The 23,391-nt window shown below is 37.5% G+C and overlaps 3 protein-coding genes across 4 annotated transcripts in view; all 3 read right to left on the reverse strand.

Annotated features, from left to right (window-relative positions):
- Positions 1-9,661: 9,661 nt before the first annotated feature.
- LOC7453671 (germin-like protein subfamily 1 member 16) overlaps positions 9,662-23,391 on the reverse strand; it is a 79,732-nt gene continuing 66,002 nt past the window's right edge. Inside the window, exon 3 of the mRNA XM_002306173.4 lies at positions 9,662-10,356. The gene's annotated coding sequence lies outside the window, so the exon portion shown is untranslated. The remainder of the gene's footprint in view (positions 10,357-23,391) is intronic.
- Positions 10,563-11,695, reverse strand: LOC112327210 (germin-like protein subfamily 1 member 16). Its single transcript, XM_024599214.2, has 2 exons — positions 11,464-11,695; positions 10,563-11,365 (listed from the first exon to the last, which is right to left on the reverse strand). The coding sequence occupies exons 1-2, from the start codon at positions 11,687-11,689 to the stop codon at positions 10,812-10,814; spliced, it is 780 nt and encodes a 259-aa protein (XP_024454982.1). The 5' UTR covers positions 11,690-11,695; the 3' UTR covers positions 10,563-10,811.
- LOC127905156 (germin-like protein subfamily 1 member 16) lies at positions 10,563-19,276 on the reverse strand. Of its 2 annotated transcripts, XR_008058906.1 has the most exons (3): positions 19,045-19,276; positions 18,255-18,946; positions 10,563-10,675 (listed from the first exon to the last, which is right to left on the reverse strand). XR_008058906.1 is itself a non-coding variant. In XM_052451830.1 (2 exons), exons 1-2 carry the CDS (start codon positions 19,268-19,270, stop codon positions 18,393-18,395), a joined length of 780 nt encoding a protein of 259 aa, XP_052307790.1. In that variant the 5' UTR covers positions 19,271-19,276; the 3' UTR covers positions 18,090-18,392. The 2 variants fall into 2 exon arrangements, 1 of the variants encoding a protein (XP_052307790.1); XM_052451830.1 differs by lacking the exon at positions 10,563-10,675 and having other exon boundaries at positions 18,090-18,946.

Below are 23,391 nucleotides of genomic sequence, written 5' to 3' on the forward strand. Positions count from 1 at the left end.
TTTAGCCGGTTGAGACCTTGACCATATTTGACAACCATTGTGATAGGGAGACAAATAATGGTAATTAGAGTACATCTCTTGGTGATTTGGACCACTATTATTCTTGTATAGAAATATCAAACATGCATGTCCTCGATGCTAATTTAGTGGCAGATTGGGTAACCAAATTTGCAAAGAAAGTGATAAATCAATGTATTTTATATGTTATTTTAGTCTAAGCCTATGTTTAAAATGAATAAAGGTAGGGTAATAACCCAACATACCAAAGCTTGGAAGAATGCTAAGCTTAGATGACATGGTTTGATTTGCTTCTAAACTCAACATCCTTGAATTCAGCTACATGCTGAGCCCATGTATATATGAGTTTAGATAATTATCAGACTCAATATTCTTGGGTTTGACTATTATTCTTGGGTTCGACTATGTGCTGAACCCAAATACATGTGGGTCTGAGCGAGATTCTAAACCCAATATTCTTAGGTTCAGCTACGTGCTGAGCTCAAGTACACGTGAGTTTGGTGAGATGTCAGACCAATATTCTTGGGTTAGCTAAGCGCTGAGCCTAAGTACATGTGAGTTTAGCGAGATGATAAACCCATTATTTTTAGGCATGTGATCATTCCAGGTCCAAATATATATGAAAGTGACGATCATTATATATTCTATGTTGGGCCACGAGACTTTCTTTGCTTATTCTTATGGCTTTTAATATAAAATAATAAAAGTCAAGAATAATCATCTTTCTACACCTCTAGGTGTATAAAAATCTCCTAAAGACCTATCATATTTCCATCAATATTAATAATGTGTAAGAATATATCCCTCATTAATGTTGTGTGAGGAATATTTATTTCTTATTAATACTATTATAAAGAAATGAAACTCTGATCCCCTCATTCAAGCAACACAACATGGTACAAGAACTATATGTACCCTCTAAACCACTTGGTAGGGGTGTTCAAAAAAACCGATAAACCGAGAAAACCGAATCGAGAAAAAAAACCGATTAGAATATTTATAAAAAATCCCGGTTCAGTTTGGTTTTTGGTTTTGTAATGCAGAAACCGGTTAACCCGAACCGAACCGGTTAAAAAAAAAGGTCCCTAGCCACTACTGGTATAAATAGAAACTTTTGGCCCCCTCTCGCCTAACCCTAATAAACTACCAGAGGCTAAAAAAAAGGTCCCTAATCAGAGCACTGCCCAAGTACTAGAGGCTCTCCCTCTCGCCTCTCCAAAATATTTTAGCCTATCGGACAAGTTCTTGAGAGAACTCAGACAAGTTTTTTCGTTCAGTACGAGTACATCACAAAAGCATCAATGGGTAGGCATCAATTTCCTCTCCTCTCCTTTTGTTTTTGGGTGATGGGTTTTTGTTGATGAGATGATGGAAACAAGGTTACTGATGAGATCTGTTGGTTTTTGTTTATGAGGTGATGGGTTTTTTTTTGGGTTATTTGGTTTTATCTCCAGTCTCTAGGGCCAGAATCATGCTTTACATCTTCTATGAGATCTGTTGGGGTTAAACAATCCATGGACAACACTGCAATTGAGTTAACAGGAAGTGACAGACCAGCAGCCGTGATGTATGTAACTGATGAGGAAACTGGGCATCAAAAATTTACATATAGGTTTTTTCGATTTTGGGCATAAAAAACCGACCCGAAACCGAAATGAAACCAGTCGGTTTGGGCCGGTTTCGGTTTAGTTTCGGGTTTTTTTTTCCAGTTTGGTTGTTTTTTATGGGTAAAAACCGAACCGAACCGAAAATGATCACCCCTACCACTTGGGTAAATGGTTTATATTTTTCTATTTTATAAGTATTCAAACTCTTATTCTTAGAGTATTTATCATACAAAAATAAGAACAAAAACTCTTGTTCTTAGAATTTAAAGTTCATTCTCTTATTTATTACAATCTCATATTAAAAGTCACTAACTTTATCATCGGAGGGTCCTTAAACCCCATTAAAAAGGACTATTTTATAGGTGTTAGGTCTTTTTACAGCAACTGTCGCACGTCGGAAAACACCCCGCGCGGCGTCCCCGTCCTGGCGATGGCGGTTTTGCTCTCTCTGTTATTGGAATTGAATTTGTTGGGAGTCGCCACCTAGTATTTAATTGAGGGTTACTAGGAAACCCAAGTTGACTGGTCTTGTCAGAGATTCGCGGGTAAGGGACTGATTGTGGTTAGGGAAGGTATTAGCACCCCTAACGCACCCTACCTGAGGTAAGCTGCTTCGTGGTTGTGATGTGTTAAAGAAGTTTTAAAAATTTTATCTTTTCATCGGAATTTAAAAATACAACTTTCGTACAAGTTTGTACTTCTACACCGTGATCCAATCAAAATATTAAATCCTTCTTTATGCTTTGTCATCTCCTTGTAAAAAGATCCCTGAAATAAATACAAACATGCATTTTTTGTTTTTTTGTTTTTTGTGTTTTTCTTGTTTTTTTTATTCTTTATAATTCAATATCATAAATAAAAAAAAAAGCACAAACACACATTTTTTATTATATTATATTCTTTTGTCTTCTGTTTTCCTTTTCTTTTTTTTGCTTTTTTTTCTTTTTTTCTTTTACTCTTCCTTTTTACATCCACAATACACATTATAATATTAAAAAATAAATAAAAACTACATCAAATAACCCAAATTTTACAAAAACAGTCCTCAAAACTCCAGAAATTGCAAGGGAACCCTTCTGCACAGGAATTGGAGGCAGGAACAGCTGGCGGCGTGTGTTCCAACGCGCCACCGTCACTGGCGGCGCGTGGGCTCACGCGCCGCCGCTGATGGAGACCAAAAATCAGTGGATCGGGAACGTCTTCTTCTTCCCTGTCTTCCTCCGCCGGCGGTGAGAGTCACCGTCACCTGCAAAACACAAAAAAAACGCAAGCAACCGTCTCTTTTGGTTTTATTTTTCTTGGATCCGGTTCCTTCGGGTCTGTCACGGTTGGATCTGCTTCACTGCAGATCCGGTTTCTTCTTCTTCAAGTGGCCGGTCGCTGGACCATGGTGCTGCTGGTCTGTGGGCGCTGGTTGAAGGAGACGGCTGTGGCTTGCTGCCGCCGTTCGGTGGCTGTGGAGGAGACCGAAGGAGCAGAGGATCCGTTGAAATGGGGGAAGCTGGGTCTCGGCTGTTCAGCCGACTGCTCTGGTGAGAGAGAGGGAAGATCGGCTGAGAAGGAAAAGAGATCGGTTGCTGGCGGTGGAATCCGTTCGTTGCAGGCTGAGGGGGAAGCCCGGCGCCGAAGGAGAGGATGGAGGGCGGATCGGCGCTGCTGCTGGTGTTCGGCCGCCGCTGCGACCGACAGTGAAGAATGTGGGTCTGTGGCCGCTGAAGCTCCGGTGGAGGCAAGGGGAGAGATCGGTTGCGGGTTGGAAGGAAAATGGAGCCGCTGCCTCTTGGTTATTGGCGAAGACCGGCTGAGAGGAGAGTGAGGGGAGCTGCTACAGGTGTGGGTTTCTCCAGGTGTGGCCGGCGGCTGTTGATGGAGGCGACGAGGTGGCTAGCTATGTAGCAGCTTGTGGCTTGGAGAGAGTCCGGCTGGAAGAAAAGGGAAGGGATGATGGCACCGGTTTGAGGAAAAAAATGGAAGGGGAGAGGCCTTGGTCGTGTGTGTGTGTTGGTCTCTGTGGGGAAGAGAGGCAGAGAGGTTGAAGGCAAATGGAAACCACGGGGTGCTGTGTGCGGCCTTGGTTCTGGCCGAAACAAATTCAACAAGGGGGGGGCGGCTGCAGGAAGAAGAAGATTAAGTTTTTCAGGGTTAGGTTTTTTTGTATTTTTTTTCCTGATATTGTCAAAATTGCCCCTCCTAGGGTTTGAGTTGAAGGCTGCTATTTATAGGCAGAGTATTTTTTCGGGCTTCAAAATTGGTCCCTCAAGTTTTGTGTTTGGCCCCTAATTTCAATCAATTCACTTGGTAAAAATTAAATTGGGTCTCTTAAAATTCCGATTTTTCAATTAAGTCCAAATTAAGCTCCCAAACTTAATTTTTCACCAATTAAGCCCTCAAATTAATTTGACCCGCTTAAAGTATAATTAAGTCCTTGCACTTAATTAAATCCTTCAATTGGACCCAAATTAATTCTTGAACATAATTAAAATTCAATTTGGCCCATGATTAAATCAAATTGGCGCATTAAAAATTTAATTATGTCATTGGACTTAATTCTTATGCAAATTCGTCCAATAATCATCTAATTTGACCTTTGAATTTGCATTTTTCTATTTTTGGGCATAACCGTGTACACTTAGGCTTTGAAATTCTTCCGAAAATTGCAGCTTGATTTTCGCCTATTTTGCAGCCTTTCTTGGTCGGCTTTCTCCGCATTGCCAGCCTTTATTTTATTTTTTATTTTTTATTTTTTTTTATTTTTTTTGGGAAAGAAATGAATTTTGGGGAATCACCCAAAATTGGGTGATGACAGCAACCATCAATTTCAGAAACTCTAGAGAAGGGAATATTAATGTGAACGTGTGATTATCCATTGTTCAAACACTCAAAAACCTTATTCATAAGCATATTGGAATTTAGAACATCATTAATTGGCGTCGTTTTGTGAGAATTTGATAAAAAAAAAATCAAATGTTCTCATTAAATTGATTTTTTACATCCTTAATCACCATAAATGTTAGATAATCAAGATACTTCTAGAGTAGGACATGTGATAGATCTCTCTGCCATAGTAAACACTTCTGCCTAACCAAACCTTCAATAACTCATCAACCATGTATAACTTCTTATCCAGGTTGTGTTGGTAGCTTAAAGGCCAAATCTAACTTGTCACCTCAACAAGCTTTGACACTCATAGCAACACCCAACCCCTTATAAAAAATTGTATTATTTAGAGGAGTTTAGGCAGAATGAAATGCTGGGGGGTTTTCAGCCTCAACGATCACCAAGTCCTTCTAGAGGGTGTTAATGTCATCATAATGCTCATGCATGTAGTGAGAATTCTAGATGCCTATTTGGCCATTGCGGGATGAAGGCTATCCATTGATCTCGTCATTTCACGTTAGAAACCTCAAGCTCCCTAAAACTCTATAAATATAGAGTAGAAATCAGCCTACAAGGGAGTATATGCATGAAGATGTTGATACCCCCCATGAAATTCAAGATTTCTTATTGTCAAGACGAGTGTTGCATACCCGTATACCCAATTATTATATTTCTACCAAGATGAACTTGGATAACTATGATGGTTTTGCTAACCCAAAGAAACACGTACAAAACATATAGAGCAACCTGAAACTTGTTTTCCAAGATAGCTATTATATGCTTTGGCGACCTTTGTTTCAAGGTGGTGACACAATTCAACACGAGCATTCCAGCTAAAAGAAGCTTCACAAAACTTTTTGGGGTTACTCATGTAGATGATGAGTCCACGCGAGCATACTTGAAGAGGTTTAATGAGAAAATGCTCAAGGTCAAAGAATTGATTGAGTTAATAGCTCTTGAGACCTTGATAAGTGGAGTAAAAAGGAAAGTTGTGCCTGCTTGCCTGGTAGACCAAGTTAACTTCAATGCCATTATTCTTTTGTGCTTTTCTGCATTACCACTAAGTCCCCAACTTAATGTGTCTTGGATTTCTACACTCCTAAAGCCCTTAAGATCTTCTAAGGCCAAAGGATTCAGAGTTTAGGACGATGTTGAGCATGGTAGGAAGGGGAACCCTATAAGCATGGTAAACGTATATGCACATTGAAGGATGCATCTAGATAAGAGGGTTAAAATGATTCCTTTCCACCTTTGTTCGAAGCCCAAAAGGTAAAAAATAATTAGGATATGCCACTTCTAAGAATGTGAGGTGAGCAACAACTTGATTCTCTTGTCTTTTAGTATTTATTTGACATTGTATTAACTTTTATTTTTTAAATTATTTTTTCTTGAAAATATATTGAAATAATTATTTTTTTATTATTTTAATCATATTAAAACTATAAAAAAACATCTTAAAAAAATATCTTAAAAATATTATTTTAATATATTTTCAATTAAAGAGTAATTTTAAAAAGCACTTGCATCAAATTACTAAATACACACTAAAGTCTATGTGCTAACTAGAGGTTCCAAGTGTTCCGTTAAGAGTTTTTTTTTTTTCATGGCACATTTATATGTCTTTGTGTGTGTTTAATATTGTGATGCGAAATGCTTTTTAAATGTATTTTTTGCTTGAAAATACATCAAAATAATTTTTTCCTTAAGTTTTTTAGCTTTAACATTAGCACATCAAAATTATTAAAAAGACTAAAAATAAATATTAATTTAATATTTTTTTCAAGATAAATATATTTTTAAAAAGCATATAAAAATTATACAATATACTAAAAGGACTCAGTGCCTCTCTTACTGTTTACCTAAACTTAGAGTACTGTGGATTGAAGAAGTGTAATGACAGCTCAACCCTTACCACAAAGAGTTGCAAGGGCAACGAATGAGGGGTATGTTTGTCTTTTTACTAGAATGCATTTGGCATTGAATAGATGATTGAGGAGAAAATGGTCACTTTAAGTTTTGGTGAGGCTTTCCTGGGCATCAGCCAAATCCACGCCCCCACGTGAGGACACCTAGTGCTTGGGTTGACCTGCTTTTGCGCTGGGTCAGACCCAATCACCATGTGGCGTTGGGTTGCCCTTGCCCTGAGCGTGAGTTAGCCCGAGCCCCCCCCGTGGGGACACTTGGCGTTGGGGCTGCTTGTCCTTGTGCAAGTTCAGACCCAAGCGCCAGGTGGCGCTGGCTTCCCTTGCCCTGGGTGGGAGCCAAGCCTCCGCCCCCACATGGTGTCACCTGGCGTTTGGACTGCCTGCCCTTTTGCTGGGTCAAACCCACGCGCCACGTGATGCTAGGGCTGGCTTGCCCTGTTCCCAGGGCTAAGGGTCAGACCCGGTGTGGCGTTGGGGCCGCAAATAATAATATTTTTTAGTATTAATAATTTCAATGATAATAAAAATAATAATCTTTGTACCCTAAATAATAATATTTTTGATATTAATACTTTGAACTACAATAAAAATAAATATTATTACTTTCAATTATAATAAAAATAAAAATATTTGCACCGCAAATAATAATATTTTTTAGTATTAATAATTTCAATGATAATAAAAATAATAATCTTTATACCCCAAATAATAATATTTTTGATATTAATACTTTGAACTACAATAAAAATACATATTATTACTTTCAATTATAATAAAAATATTTGCACCGCAAATAAAAATATTTTTGATATTAATGCTTTGAACTATAATAGAAATAGTAATATTTATAACACAAATAATAATATTAATATTAATACCTTCATTTATAATAAAAATGATAATATTTATGGCACAAATAATAATAATAATTTTTAATTTTATCCTTCAAATCAACTATATGGTTTTTCTTTGGTGGTAAAAACATGTTGGACTTGGACACGTCCACGCCCAATCCCACGTTGGGCTGGACGCGTTCCCGCCCAACTCCAGGTTGGCCTTGGATGCGTCCACACCCAACCTCACGTTGGGTCTGGACGCGACCGAGTCCATCCACATGTTGGACCTGGATGCGTCCGCGCCCAACCATGCGTTGGGTGTGGACTCAACCGCGTCCACCTTCATGTTGGGCCTGGACGCGTTCGCGCCCAACCCCATGTCTGTTTTCTTAATATAATAATGTGTGTTATAAATATTATTATTTCTCTTATAATTCAAAGTTTTCATATAAAAAATATTATTATTTGTGTTATAAATATTATTATTTTTATTATAACTCAAAGTATTGATATAAAAAATATTATTATTTATGTTATAATCATCATTGAAATTCTTAATATAATTATTTATGTGATATAAATATTATTATTTTTATTATAATTAATAGTATGAATATTAAAAATATTATCATTTGTGTTATAAATATTATTATTTTTATTATAATTAATATTATTAATAAAATAATTAAAATTTTGAAAAAAAATTTATTATTAATATTAAAAAAGTATTATTTTTATATTATAATTTTTTACAATATTTTTTATAAAAATAAAAAAATAAACCACTAGTGCGAGCATCCAACTAGTAGAAGCTATACACCAAACCGTCTCTCTTCACCAATGAGCTTTGGAAGTCAAAATCATTATCACGTTCGCATTTCTCCTCTGGTTGTACTCGCATGGACCGGACGTAATATAGTCTAGAAAATGATGGGTCAAGGCTCAAACCATGGGACATAATAGATGGTCGACCAGGTCATGTTGAATTCTGATTTACAAGGTCGTGCAAATTGAAATGCTGCTGGGGATATTACTTATTAATTTGTAAATATGCCATTTATCCCACATCGAGAACGAGGAATAAAAGAATGCAAGCACATCTATAAGAAAGAGGCACTGTAGGAGGGGCATGTCTTACATGCGAGCACTGAGGGTCTTGGCCTGGTGGTAGGAGAGGCTTGTCTCCTCTTGCTGCTTCTGGGTTCGAGTCTTCATGTGCACGCCTGTCATTCCCGCGGTGTCTTACATGCCCACTGGGTTTGCAGGGTGTTCAGTGGGCCGTGGAATTAGTCGTGGTGCGTGCAAGCTGGTCCGGACACCCACGTAAATCAAAAAAAAAAAAAAAAGAGGCACTGTACCATGTTGAAATTTTGAAGGGTCGGTTGTCTAAACAAGCCACTCCGCCCTCGTATGGCTATCAAGACATTTCGCCGACATGATTTGTGGAACCTACCAGAGTTGGCTCGCTTGGCCGACCCTCCTTGCACGTGGGAATGATCTCTTATCCTGGAATTCAGGCCATTTTAACTGTGATCTAGCATGAGGCAGGGAAATCAATGTGTTCCAACTTCCAACTGTCTAATTTAATTTGTTTGATAACTCCAGCATAAAAATTAGGAGGGATGGATTCGAGTTATCGCATGGTTAAATCTTTCTAGTTCTACAACTATTAAGCCTGGAACTGGAAATAAGCAATTTCTTGAGTTATGCAATAACTAGGTCATTATTTCCATGAATGCAAGCATGTCATTCACTATGCACCAGAATCATTCAGAAGTGTTTTTTTTTCCCATTTTCCTTCTGTGGCTGGGGTGTAATTGAGAGAAGCATAATGAAGTTAAAGTAAAGTGGATCGGATGGATTAAATCATCGTCTGCCTTCCTTTTCTGATTGGATGTGGAAATGCCAGAAAATGTGATTTTTGTCCTTGGGGAAGTTGAAGAACATGAAAAAAGTTTGGTTTATTTACTCTGCTCAATAAATTATTGATTGCTGGTTCGTGGGGTAGGCAGCCTTGAAGTGAGCTGAATGACTGAATCTTTGTTTGTGTAACTAATATCCTCTTGTATTATCAATAAATAGAAAGTTTATAGATAGTGGGCAGGCAGCTTATATCTTTGTGAAGTTATTCCGCGGGAAATCTTTACCATTCTGCAAATCCATTCAGAAATTTCTCTGTTATTAAACAGAATTAAGGTAGATTTCGTAGTTAAAGTTTGCTCTGGGGACAGTTACATTTCAGAACTACGCCATCAAGCACGCGTCAACCATGCGACAATCCTTGCAGTTGGGTGCAGCCTTTCAGGGTATTCAAGCTGACATTCCAAATTGTGTCTCTCTTCACCCGTGTCTCACTCCTATGGTTTTTGTATTGCAGGCTCCAACAAACAGTAGTCAATGAATACCTAAAAGGGTTGCCCCCAACTTGCAGCTTTCTGGTGATGGATATGTTTGGGAGAATCGTACTCCAGAGGCAAGGGGCCTCTTAACAAGGCTCTAACCATTCACTCCTTCGACATCCTCTACCATCTTCATCAGAAAAGAGTCACTTTCATAAAAAGAGAACAGCCTCTCAGTTACAAAATCGTTGACTGTACCATCTCCCTCAACAGCATCATCAATGCAGCAAAATGATATTACAGGTAGGAAAAATATCAGGAAGACAGTCCATCAACTGATTGGAGAAGGTTGATGTTTACTCCTATGGGGTTGTACTCCTGGAACTTATCACTGGGAAAGAGGCTATCCAAACAAACCAGGTGAATCACGGAAGCTCGGTTTTATGGGTAAGAAAAGAAATACTTTGGATTTGAATGAATTCAGAACCAGAATGAAGACTAAGCTGTTTTGTCTCCTTGACTTGCAGGCAAGATCTTTACTTAGCTCCAGCCTATGGGAAAGTCTCATTGATCCCCACCTGAATGGAGACTACATGAAAGAAGAGATGGAAATCATGATTTCTGTAGCACGTCTTTGCCTTGCACACTCATCTTCTAGGAGGCCAATGATGAAAACGGTGAACTTTCTTATTTCTCTCCATATAAATAAATTACATTTAGATTTTGAAGCTCAACTTTATGTCCTAAACTCTACCTTCATCATTCTTTGTTCGAGATCGAGGCTGGATTTCTTTTTAATTGGTGATGGTCTAGATTTTGACTCTTGATTACTCGAGACCTTTTTTCATTTTTCGGTAAGCCAAGGTACGTGCGTAGATTAAAAGCTCCAAGAGGAAAGAACCTCGGGAGAAAGAAAGAAAGTGACAACATACAATCAAAAAAGACAAACTTGGTACATGATGAAAAGAAGTTGGCAGCTTTCCATCTTAAGTTAATCAAAATACAGAACGGACGTGGATAATCCAAAAGGGAAACCTCAACTGAAGAGCATAAACCCTTCAGCAACATGACACCTGACAGAGAAATTATTAGCTTAACAAAACAGGTGGAGAACGTTCCAAAAAAACACAGACTCTAAAAGGGGAAGGCATAGAGCACTTCTTTATTATCGCATATCAACTATGCGAATATGGGAAATTTAGAAAGTATTCATGTAGGGTTCACCCATTCTTGACTCTGGAGATCCTCCACAAGTTTTTCATCCAAATGGAATGCTGTGGTGAGAACTTCAGGATAAAGAGGCCAACTGGCTCCAAAGATTGCATTTGCTACTGTGTTTACTCCTGGATTTTGGCTTGTTAATGCAGCAATAGCAACGGCAGGAGTCTTTCCAATATTCAATTGAAAGTGAATGAGGCCGAATGGGAAGACAAAGAGATCTCCTGGTTTTAGGATTTTGGTAAAGAGACGATGATCAGGATTTGAGGTTACAAAGCCAGCATAAAGAGTGCCTTCCAAAACCAGCAGAACCTCCGATCCTCTGGGGTGATAATGTGGAGGGTTTAGGCCACCGTTTGGCGCCAAGTCTATCCGTGCTAAAGATACGCCAAGAGTGTTAAGCCCAGGCATTAGATCGGCTGTAATGATATTAACACGTGCTCCAAGTTGATTTGATGTGTTTCCAGGAACATCAAGCCCCGAGTACGAGAAATCATCAGGAGTGGCGAGGCTTGGATTCTTACACAATTTTCCATTAACAAGAACTGCAGACACAAGCAAAATGTAATCAGTTGGAATGCGAATTCAAAATGAAATACATATAATAGTTCGTGATTCCGAAATATCACAATCTTGAATGTACCAGCAGAATTAGCATCATCTATTGCTACGCAGAAGTCTTGGAGGGGGCTGGGGTCATAGGCAGTGACAAATGAGGAAGCCAGAGCCAAGAGAATAAAAACCGCTATCAAATTAGCAACTTTCATCATGGTTCTGCTTTGGCTTGCTACCTTGAATTCTTTCCTTTTCTTTTTTCCTTCTTGGGTATTGTTTGTTGGGTAAGGCGGGAGAGCTTGCATGCAGAGCATGGGTATTTATCAAGCGAACATTGGACTTTGACGATTGTATATATGATGAAACTCTAACGTGCCTTCACTAGTTAAATCTATATTTTTGGAGCAATATAATTAATTAATTAAATAACCAAGCAGAGACTAACAACAGTGACGATGACTAAATGGAGGCAAGATACTTTACGCCTCTTAATTGGCCAAAAAAATGCTGTTTAATCACGAGGATTAAGAAGCAATGTGATCTTAATTAGTTACTCAATCATCAAGAACTTCTAGATTTTTCAATTCTTCAACTCCTGAAGAGAACCTCTTCATTCTTTTTTGGAGGTTAATGGACTTCAATTGTTTTTTCTTTTTCATTTTTTCCGACTCAATATCAAATTAACTTTTACCACTGCAAGCATAAATATCTGTGTTTATTTATTTATTTTCCATGAAGGCATGCATCGGGATTGAGAACTGAAAAATGTACTAAAGTTTTCTTTCAATTTATTAAGTGATTTCGTTTAACTTGATCACTGCAGTAACCTAAGAATATATTCTTCTAGCTGAAATCTTATTTGATATAATATTTTGCTAATTATGAAAGGAGATCCATCAAGGACTATATCAAACATAAAAGAAAAATTAAAACTACATAATAAGCAACATTCGATATAGCCATTTATGAATTACATCATGGAGTTGAAGAATGAAGAGTACAAGATGAAGACGCGCACGATGGAATTGAAAACTCTAGAAGTTCTTATAGTTAGGCAATTATGATATTTATACGTTTCTTCTCTATCCACCTCTGGCCAATAGAGAGACATTAAAGTACTTGTTGAACTCTTTTTTGCCTCAACTTAGTCATCATCAGGCTCCCGGGTTCTCACCATTGCTTATAATGAGTGTGTGCTCTGTTTGGGCCAAAATGTAAATTTAACTAGTGAAGGTCTATTAGGGTTTCTGCATGCAATTGTCAAATGCCAGTGTTTGACTGGTCAAAGATCAATGATAAGTTGTTGAGAAACAAAACTTAAACGACGTATAACTCATCTATAAATACCCATGCTAATACCCATGCTCTGCATGCAAGTTCTCACTCCACTAATTAAGCTAATGGCTTCTAATACCTTGATAAGTGGAGTAAAATGAAAAGCTTCGTGGAAGGAGTTTTATGTTCAAAAGCCTGTTAAAAGTAAAGCAAGCCAGAACCATGTACAAATGGAAGAGGCAAGTGTGTTGTGCCATGGACCTCCCTGTTTCCCTAAGAAAAATTATGTAGAAAGGTCTTTTAAGTGGGATCGCTTTTCTAAAAGGGACAACAACCTTAGAAAAAAACCAGAAAAGATCGATTAGGAAACACATGAGCTGCCATAAAATACACACTATTCCAGTGAATGCCACCCTCATATAAGTCTTCACGACCATCAAAGGTAAGGAATTTGTTCAATACCTTCCACCTATAAAATCATCACCTAGTACTTGTTTAGACAGACAACTGGTAAATGTTTGTGGACTTTCCAGATTTAAACAAAGCTTTCCCAGAAGATAACCATCCTCTCTCTAAGATTGACTGATTGGTTAACTCCACTGCGAGTTTTGAATACCTCAGCTTCTTGGATGCCAACTCTAGCTATCACCAAATTACCATGCTCCATAATTGAAGGGGAAACATTTTGTTATAAAGTTATGCCTTTTAGGCTTAAGAATGCAAGGGCCACTTATTAGTGGATGGTAAAAAAAATGTATTTAAGAACCAACTTGGGAGGATTATAAAAGGATATGTTGATGACATGTTAGTGAAAGCAAGACTTTTGAGAAACATTAACTAGACCAAAAAGAAGTCATTTCCTCTGCTTGACCATAATAAGATGAAACTTAATCATTCCAAATAAGTCTTTGCCATCAAATGAGGAAAATTTTTGGGTTTTCTAGTAAGTAACAAGGGAATCGAGCCTAACCTAGAGAAGAATAATGATATTGCGATATTTTGAGCAGTGTGCGCTCTGTTCCAATGATGTGTTATTGCACTTGGAGCCATGCCTGCTAGACCAAGTTAACCTCAATGTCATTGTTCTTTTGTGCTTCTCTACAGTGGGAAGAAAGGATTAGAGCATATGATAGGCTTAGATAACCATCTTTGGTTTACCAATGGAAGGATGAAACAAAAACTGCTTCGATATTCTTTCAGAGAGCTTTGGCAATATTGTTGGCTATGACACAACATGTGTTAGCCAGGGATCTATATCTAGTATAAGGGTCTTTATTAGCACTATAAAGTTGGAACATTTGCATAACCAACTTATCCTTAAGCTTGATGAAATACAAATTAAGGTCACGTTGAAAGAGATAAAGGGTGAGTTCATTCCTTCCATCACAATAGTCAAACACTTTATGGATGTCTCGTTGTATTTAGAATTGACCTTTGATGAAGAAGAAGAGGAAGGTGATCAGAAAACTGATTTTGCAACATTAACCACCAGGGCTACAAGACAAAAAGTTGAGTTTGAATTCGATTTTAATTGTGCTTTGGGCAGCTAAAATCAGCTTGACATTAAATGCTTCAGGCCAGCCATACCATTTTTGTACTTTTTTCTAGAAATTACAGAATTATACAGGCATTTAGCTTTATCTGATAAGCATATGTACAACACTGGTAACCACTTGGCTCTTATGCTATATGATTATGATGAGGTGGCTATAACTGCTTGTATAGACGTGGACGTGTCACAAGCCGCTTCCTTTATTGAGGGAGATGAGCTGGGAAAAAAAAAGCTCTAATAGTGAAGAGTTAAAGAAGATGGGCTGAAAGAAGACTTCTAGTATAGGCCGATTAACAAGTTTTAACTTAAACATTGCGCCATCATTTGTAAATTTCATTACCCCCATTATTGATCTGAGTAAGTTGTATGATTTGGAATTGAAAAACAGGAAAACTCAAAGAAAGAAAGTTAAGATATTTACACGCAAAGCATCCTCTCTTAAGAAAAGGAAACCACATAAAGTAAAAAGGTTAAGGCTCTAAGCAAGCTGAGATAGGGGTTATTGATAATTTAGTTTCTGATAATGTAATTATGAATAGAAATGTTATTATTCGATCTAGAAAGGAACTAGCTAGTGAAGACGAGGCAAGCAGTTCACACATTAGATTTTTTCCAAGGATTGATGATCAAGCATGTGAGCCATTACATACTGACCCCATAGATGAAGCAATTACTTGCTGGGATATGGGAAAAGCTATCTTGCAAATTCATGATGGAACCCAACTTATGACATAGACACTGCATGGATTTATTGAAAATGATATGGAGTAGTGGATTAGTAGGAAGAAGCGGTGACTTACTTCTCTTGGTTCTTTTAAGGTGTGGTTTTTAATCCTTTCTATGGGTCGTATGATTATTTGGAATGCGTGTGGTTTAGGGGGCAGAAATAAAAACAAATGTGTGAGAAATCTTGTTAGAAAGCTTAGTCTGGATGTCTTGGGTGTGTTGGAAATGAAAGTGGACAATATTAATAACTGTATCATTAATTCGACTTGGGGTAGATATTCTAGAGACTAGTATGCAATGCCTTCCTTAGGTCTTTCTAGGGGTATTTTATGCATATGAAATCCAGCCTTTTTTTGTGCTTCTAGTTGTTCAGTTGCTATAAATGGGCATATTTTACATTTTGAGGCTGTGTTTTCTTGTTCAAATTTGGATTGCTTAGTGTCTTTTGTTTATACTCCAAATGATGGGTTGTTGAAGGAGTTATGGGACTATCTTGTCAATTTTAAAGACATTGTTGGCAAACCATAGTGTCTTACAAGTGACTTCAATGAAACTATATTCCCCTTGGATAGAAAAGGTGGCTTTCGAATCTCATCTTCCATGACAAACTTTAAGAATTGCATTGACTATTGCGAGCTTGTTGAACTGCCATTAAACAGGAAGAAGTTTACTTGGTCTAGAGGTAATGCAACAAACCATATTGATAGAATATTTATGTTGACTGATTGGCTTAAGCTTTTCCCATCTTTTACTCTGTATGGGCTTCCAAAGTATTCTTTAGATCACAGACCGATTCATCTGTTATTAGACTCTACGAACTGGGTCCAAAGCCTTTCCGGTTCATGAATTATTGGTGGCTCTTATTTGATTTCAGGAAGGTGCTACAGGTCTTCTAGAATGCAGCTTTGATTACTAACTTTGGTAAAAATAATGTGGCTTCGACATTGAGGTTATTGAAAGAGAGTTGCATGCAGTGAGGTAAAAATGTGGTGGGTAACACTAATAGTGAAATCAAAGCTCTAGAACTTGAAGTGGATTCCCTATATTCCAAAAAAAAATAAAAATGCAGAGACTTATGAGTGGATGAATTAAATAGAAACAATACCATTGCCTTTAGTCTTAGAAATTTATACAGAGTGTAAGAGTCTGCCTGCCATCAGAAATCAAGAGTTCAGTGGTGTAAGTTTGGAGACAGAAATACTTATTTTTTTCATCTCTCTACCACGACAAGACAAAAAAAGAATCAGATTTTCTCCTTAGATGTTGATGGAACGACTCTGACAAAACCTTCTGATGTGAAGAAAGTCATGTTCAATTTATTTAGTAAGCTCTATTCTCATGATGGTAGACCTAAAGCCTCTTGTTGTAATTTAGATTTTCTAAAGCTTTAGTCTTCCTCCTTGGCTGCTCTAGAAATTCCATTCTCTAGAGATGAGATTAAAGTTGGCGGGGGTCAACGTGGTGCTGCCTAAATAGCTTCTCGACCCTTTTTTCTCAGTAGGATTCTTTAGTCAATGACAAGTTCCAAAAAAAAGGGCATTTGGCTTCTCAATAATGATGTGATCTTCAAGTAGAAAACCCCGGACTATGACACGCTATTCTTCCTTATTATTACTAGACTCTGCTTATGGCTGAAGGCTATAGATTCTTATTTTCCGGCATCAAATATATTAAAATCAGCAAAAGGGCTACTTATATAGACTAATCTCCAAAAACCTAGTTTGGTTGTCATGTGGTCTCTCCCTAAAGCTAATAGCTTCAAATGGAATGTGGATGGATCTTCACTGGGAAAGCCTGGTTCCTTAGGTATGGGTGGTGTTTTATGAAATCATTATGGAATTCTTCTTGGTATCTTGTTGTTGTCGGTTTGAATTTTAAAATCCAATGAAGTCGAGCCACGAGTTGTTGTCAAAGCTATTGAGATCTTGTCAAAGCTATTGAGATCTCAGCCTCTATTATTATTGAATCTAACTCTGATAATGTCATTAATTGGATGAATAATCCAGAAAATAAACCTTTGCTACATTATAAGCTTTTCTCTTTAGCCAAGAGATTGGCTCTATGCTTTGACTCAATCACTTTCACCTATTTTCGTCATGAGTCTAATTATATGGCAGATCACCTGGCAAAACAAGGAGTGCACAGAACAAGAGAATTTGTTGCTTGGATTTGAGTCGGCCAAATGTTTTTGGCCCTTCTTTTGTCTATATCTGTTTGCGGTTCCTAGTGGTGATGAGTTGTTTTTTCCAGGTTTTGAAAGTTTTGAATTCTAGAGAGGCAATGGCTGGTTGTAGCAGGTGGTAAGGAGTGGTCTGGTTCTTCACCATACCATTCATTCTCTTCCATTTTATTCTTGGCATATCAGAGTTGGTCTAGGAGGAGCTGGTGTTTCATGATGTTAGTAGCTTGGTCTGAAGATCTCTTTTAATATGGAAAAGTCGAGGATAGATGGAAAGATTTAGTAATAATTTAAATCAGAATCGAGATAGTTTTTTGGTTTTATGGGAGTTTCCCTTGGATTTTTAGCTTGGTAGTTTAGCTTGGCAGTTTTGTTTGCGTGGAGGCAAAGCTGCATCCTGTGGTTGTTGCTCTGTTTTGTGGTTTTCTTGGTCTTTTTCCTTTTTCGTTTGTTTAATTTGCTAAACTTGAGTGTTGTGCAGATTTTTATCTTGTCCTTCCCGCCATCTTTAATTTGGCGTTTTAATGCAATACTTTAGTTATTAAAAAAAAAATCATGATTTCTGTAGCACGTCTTTGCCTTGCACACTCATCTTGTAGGAGGCCAACGATGAAAACGGTGAACTTTCTTATTTCTCTCCATATAAATATATTTGCACAAGTCGTCCATGAAAATGTCATCATGGAATAGCAGATATTGAGGTTATTTCAGTAGCCGGAGTACAAACTCCTTAACAGTATCGAGTCCAATGAAGAAAAATCCCCGTGGAGAATGGACGACTCATCCTCGACAGCCAATGTTAGTCTGCCTTCGGATGATACATACCATGAAATATTACTAGCTAAAGCACCAAATTAGCGAGCATCCAATATCTCAGCCACCATGAAATCATTTCCAATATTGGTCTAGATTTTGACTCTTGATTACTTTGGGAAAAAACTTTTGATACCTTTTCTTTTTTTGGTAAGTCAAGGTACGTACGTAGATTAAAAAACTTTTGATACAATCAAACAGGACATAAACTTGGTACATGATGAAAAGAAGTTGGCAGCTTGCCATCTTAAGTTATTCAAAATACAGAACGGACGTGGATAATCCAAAAGGGAAACCTCAACTGAAGAGCATAAACCCTCCAGCAACATGACACCTGACAGAGAAATTATTAGCTTAACAAAACAGGTGGAGAACGTTCCAAAAAAACACATAGACTCTAAAAGGGGAAGGCATAGAGCACTTCTTTATTATCGCACATCAACTATGCGAATATGGGAAATTTAGAAAGTATTCATGTAGGGTTCACCCATTCTTGACTCTGGAGATCCTCCACAAGTTTTTCATCCAAATGGAATGCTGTGGTGAGAACTTCAGGATAAAGAGGCCAACTGGCTCCAAAGATTGCATTTGCTACTGTGTTTACTCCTGGATTTTGGCTTGTTAATGCAGCAATAGCAACGGCAGGAGTCTTTCCAATATTCAATTGAAAATGAATGAGGCCGAATGGGAATACAAAGAGATCTCCTGGTTTTAGGATTTTGGTAAAGAGACGATGATCAGGATTTGAGGTTACAAAGCCAGCATAAAGAGTGCCTTCCAAAACCAGCAGAACCTCCGATCCTCTGGGGTGATAATGTGGAGGGTTTAGGCCACCGTTTGGCGCCAAGTCTATCCGTGCTAAAGATACGCCAAGAGTGTTAAGCCCAGGCATTAGATCGGCTGTAATGATATTAACACGTGCTCCAAGTTGATTTGATGTGTTTCCAGGAACATCAAGCCCCGAGTACGAGAAATCATCAGGAGTGGCGAGGCTTGGATTCTTACACAATTTTCCATTAACAAGAACTGCAGACACAAGCAAAATGTAATCAGTTGGAATGCGAATTCAAAATGAAATACATATAATAGTTCGTGATTCCGAAATATCACAATCTTGAATGTACCAGCAGAATTAGCATCATCTATTGCTACGCAGAAGTCTTGGAGGGGGCTGGGGTCATAGGCAGTGACAAATGAGGAAGCCAGAGCCAAGAGAATAAAAACCGCTATCAAATTAGCAACTTTCATCATGGTTCTGCTTTGGCTTGCTACCTTGAATTCTTTCCTTTTCTTTTTTCCTTCTTGGGTATTGTTTGTTGGGTAAGGCGGGAGAGCTTGCATGCAGAGCATGGGTATTTATCAAGCGAACATTGGACTTTGACGATTGTATATATGATGAAACTCTAACGTGCCTTCACTAGTTAAATCTATATTTTTGGAGCAATATAATTAATTAATTAAATAACCAAGCAGAGACTAACAACAGTGACGATGACTAAATGGAGGCAAGATACTTTACGCCTCTTAATTGGCCAAAAAAATGCTGTTTAATCACGAGGATTAAGAAGCAATGTGATCTTAATTAGTTACTCAATCATCAAGAACTTCTAGATTTTTCAATTCTTCAACTCCTGAAGAGAACCTCTTCATTCTTTTTTGGAGGTTAATGGACTTCAATTGTTTTTTCTTTTTCATTTTTTCCGACTCAATATCAAATTAACTTTTACCACTGCAAGCATAAATATCTGTGTTTATTTATTTATTTTCCATGAAGGCATGCATCGGGATTGAGAACTGAAAAATGTACTAAAGTTTTCTTTCAATTTATTAAGTGATTTCGTTTAACTTGATCACTGCAGTAACCTAAGAATATATTCTTCTAGCTGAAATCTTATTTGATATAATATTTTGCTAATTATGAAAGGAGATCCATCAAGGACTATATCAAACATAAAAGAAAAATTAAAACTACATAATAAGCAACATTCGATATAGCCATTTATGAATTACATCATGGAGTTGAAGAATGAAGAGTACAAGATGAAGACGCGCACGATGGAATTGAAAACTCTAGAAGTTCTTATAGTTAGGCAATTATGATATTTATACGTTTCTTCTCTATCCACCTCTGGCCAATAGAGAGACATTAAAGTACTTGTTGAACTCTTTTTTGCCTCAACTTAGTCATCATCAGGCTCCCGGGTTCTCACCATTGCTTATAATGAGTGTGTGCTCTGTTTGGGCCAAAATGTAAATTTAACTAGTGAAGGTCTATTAGGGTTTCTGCATGCAATTGTCAAATGCCAGTGTTTGACTGGTCAAAGATCAATGATAAGTTGTTGAGAAACAAAACTTAAACGACGTATAACTCATCTATAAATACCCATGCTAATACCCATGCTCTGCATGCAAGTTCTCACTCCACTAATTAAGCTAATGGCTTCTAATACCTTGATAAGTGGAGTAAAATGAAAAGCTTCGTGGAAGGAGTTTTATGTTCAAAAGCCTGTTAAAAGTAAAGCAAGCCAGAACCATGTACAAATGGAAGAGGCAAGTGTGTTGTGCCATGGACCTCCCTGTTTCCCTAAGAAAAATTATGTAGAAAGGTCTTTTAAGTGGGATCGCTTTTCTAAAAGGGACAACAACCTTAGAAAAAAACCAGAAAAGATCGATTAGGAAACACATGAGCTGCCATAAAATACACACTATTCCAGTGAATGCCACCCTCATATAAGTCTTCACGACCATCAAAGGTAAGGAATTTGTTCAATACCTTCCACCTATAAAATCATCACCTAGTACTTGTTTAGACAGACAACTGGTAAATGTTTGTGGACTTTCCAGATTTAAACAAAGCTTTCCCAGAAGATAACCATCCTCTCTCTAAGATTGACTGATTGGTTAACTCCACTGCGAGTTTTGAATACCTCAGCTTCTTGGATGCCAACTCTAGCTATCACCAAATTACCATGCTCCATAATTGAAGGGGAAACATTTTGTTATAAAGTTATGCCTTTTAGGCTTAAGAATGCAAGGGCCACTTATTAGTGGATGGTAAAAAAAATGTATTTAAGAACCAACTTGGGAGGATTATAAAAGGATATGTTGATGACATGTTAGTGAAAGCAAGACTTTTGAGAAACATTAACTAGACCAAAAAGAAGTCATTTCCTCTGCTTGACCATAATAAGATGAAACTTAATCATTCCAAATAAGTCTTTGCCATCAAATGAGGAAAATTTTTGGGTTTTCTAGTAAGTAACAAGGGAATCGAGCCTAACCTAGAGAAGAATAATGATATTGCGATATTTTGAGCAGTGTGCGCTCTGTTCCAATGATGTGTTATTGCACTTGGAGCCATGCCTGCTAGACCAAGTTAACCTCAATGTCATTGTTCTTTTGTGCTTCTCTACAGTGGGAAGAAAGGATTAGAGCATATGATAGGCTTAGATAACCATCTTTGGTTTACCAATGGAAGGATGAAACAAAAACTGCTTCGATATTCTTTCAGAGAGCTTTGGCAATATTGTTGGCTATGACACAACATGTGTTAGCCAGGGATCTATATCTAGTATAAGGGTCTTTATTAGCACTATAAAGTTGGAACATTTGCATAACCAACTTATCCTTAAGCTTGATGAAATACAAATTAAGGTCACGTTGAAAGAGATAAAGGGTGAGTTCATTCCTTCCATCACAATAGTCAAACACTTTATGGATGTCTCGTTGTATTTAGAATTGACCTTTGATGAAGAAGAAGAGGAAGGTGATCAGAAAACTGATTTTGCAACATTAACCACCAGGGCTACAAGACAAAAAGTTGAGTTTGAATTCGATTTTAATTGTGCTTTGGGCAGCTAAAATCAGCTTGACATTAAATGCTTCAGGCCAGCCATACCATTTTTGTACTTTTTTCTAGAAATTACAGAATTATACAGGCATTTAGCTTTATCTGATAAGCATATGTACAACACTGGTAACCACTTGGCTCTTATGCTATATGATTATGATGAGGTGGCTATAACTGCTTGTATAGACGTGGACGTGTCACAAGCCGCTTCCTTTATTGAGGGAGATGAGCTGGGAAAAAAAAAGCTCTAATAGTGAAGAGTTAAAGAAGATGGGCTGAAAGAAGACTTCTAGTATAGGCCGATTAACAAGTTTTAACTTAAACATTGCGCCATCATTTGTAAATTTCATTACCCCCATTATTGATCTGAGTAAGTTGTATGATTTGGAATTGAAAAACAGGAAAACTCAAAGAAAGAAAGTTAAGATATTTACACGCAAAGCATCCTCTCTTAAGAAAAGGAAACCACATAAAGTAAAAAGGTTAAGGCTCTAAGCAAGCTGAGATAGGGGTTATTGATAATTTAGTTTCTGATAATGTAATTATGAATAGAAATGTTATTATTCGATCTAGAAAGGAACTAGCTAGTGAAGACGAGGCAAGCAGTTCACACATTAGATTTTTTCCAAGGATTGATGATCAAGCATGTGAGCCATTACATACTGACCCCATAGATGAAGCAATTACTTGCTGGGATATGGGAAAAGCTATCTTGCAAATTCATGATGGAACCCAACTTATGACATAGACACTGCATGGATTTATTGAAAATGATATGGAGTAGTGGATTAGTAGGAAGAAGCGGTGACTTACTTCTCTTGGTTCTTTTAAGGTGTGGTTTTTAATCCTTTCTATGGGTCGTATGATTATTTGGAATGCGTGTGGTTTAGGGGGCAGAAATAAAAACAAATGTGTGAGAAATCTTGTTAGAAAGCTTAGTCTGGATGTCTTGGGTGTGTTGGAAATGAAAGTGGACAATATTAATAACTGTATCATTAATTCGACTTGGGGTAGATATTCTAGAGACTAGTATGCAATGCCTTCCTTAGGTCTTTCTAGGGGTATTTTATGCATATGAAATCCAGCCTTTTTTTGTGCTTCTAGTTGTTCAGTTGCTATAAATGGGCATATTTTACATTTTGAGGCTGTGTTTTCTTGTTCAAATTTGGATTGCTTAGTGTCTTTTGTTTATACTCCAAATGATGGGTTGTTGAAGGAGTTATGGGACTATCTTGTCAATTTTAAAGACATTGTTGGCAAACCATAGTGTCTTACAAGTGACTTCAATGAAACTATATTCCCCTTGGATAGAAAAGGTGGCTTTCGAATCTCATCTTCCATGACAAACTTTAAGAATTGCATTGACTATTGCGAGCTTGTTGAACTGCCATTAAACAGGAAGAAGTTTACTTGGTCTAGAGGTAATGCAACAAACCATATTGATAGAATATTTATGTTGACTGATTGGCTTAAGCTTTTCCCATCTTTTACTCTGTATGGGCTTCCAAAGTATTCTTTAGATCACAGACCGATTCATCTGTTATTAGACTCTACGAACTGGGTCCAAAGCCTTTCCGGTTCATGAATTATTGGTGGCTCTTATTTGATTTCAGGAAGGTGC

Source organism: Populus trichocarpa, chromosome 4, assembly GCF_000002775.5.
Source record: "Populus trichocarpa isolate Nisqually-1 chromosome 4, P.trichocarpa_v4.1, whole genome shotgun sequence".
Classification (NCBI taxonomy): Eukaryota; Viridiplantae; Streptophyta; class Magnoliopsida; order Malpighiales; family Salicaceae; genus Populus; species Populus trichocarpa.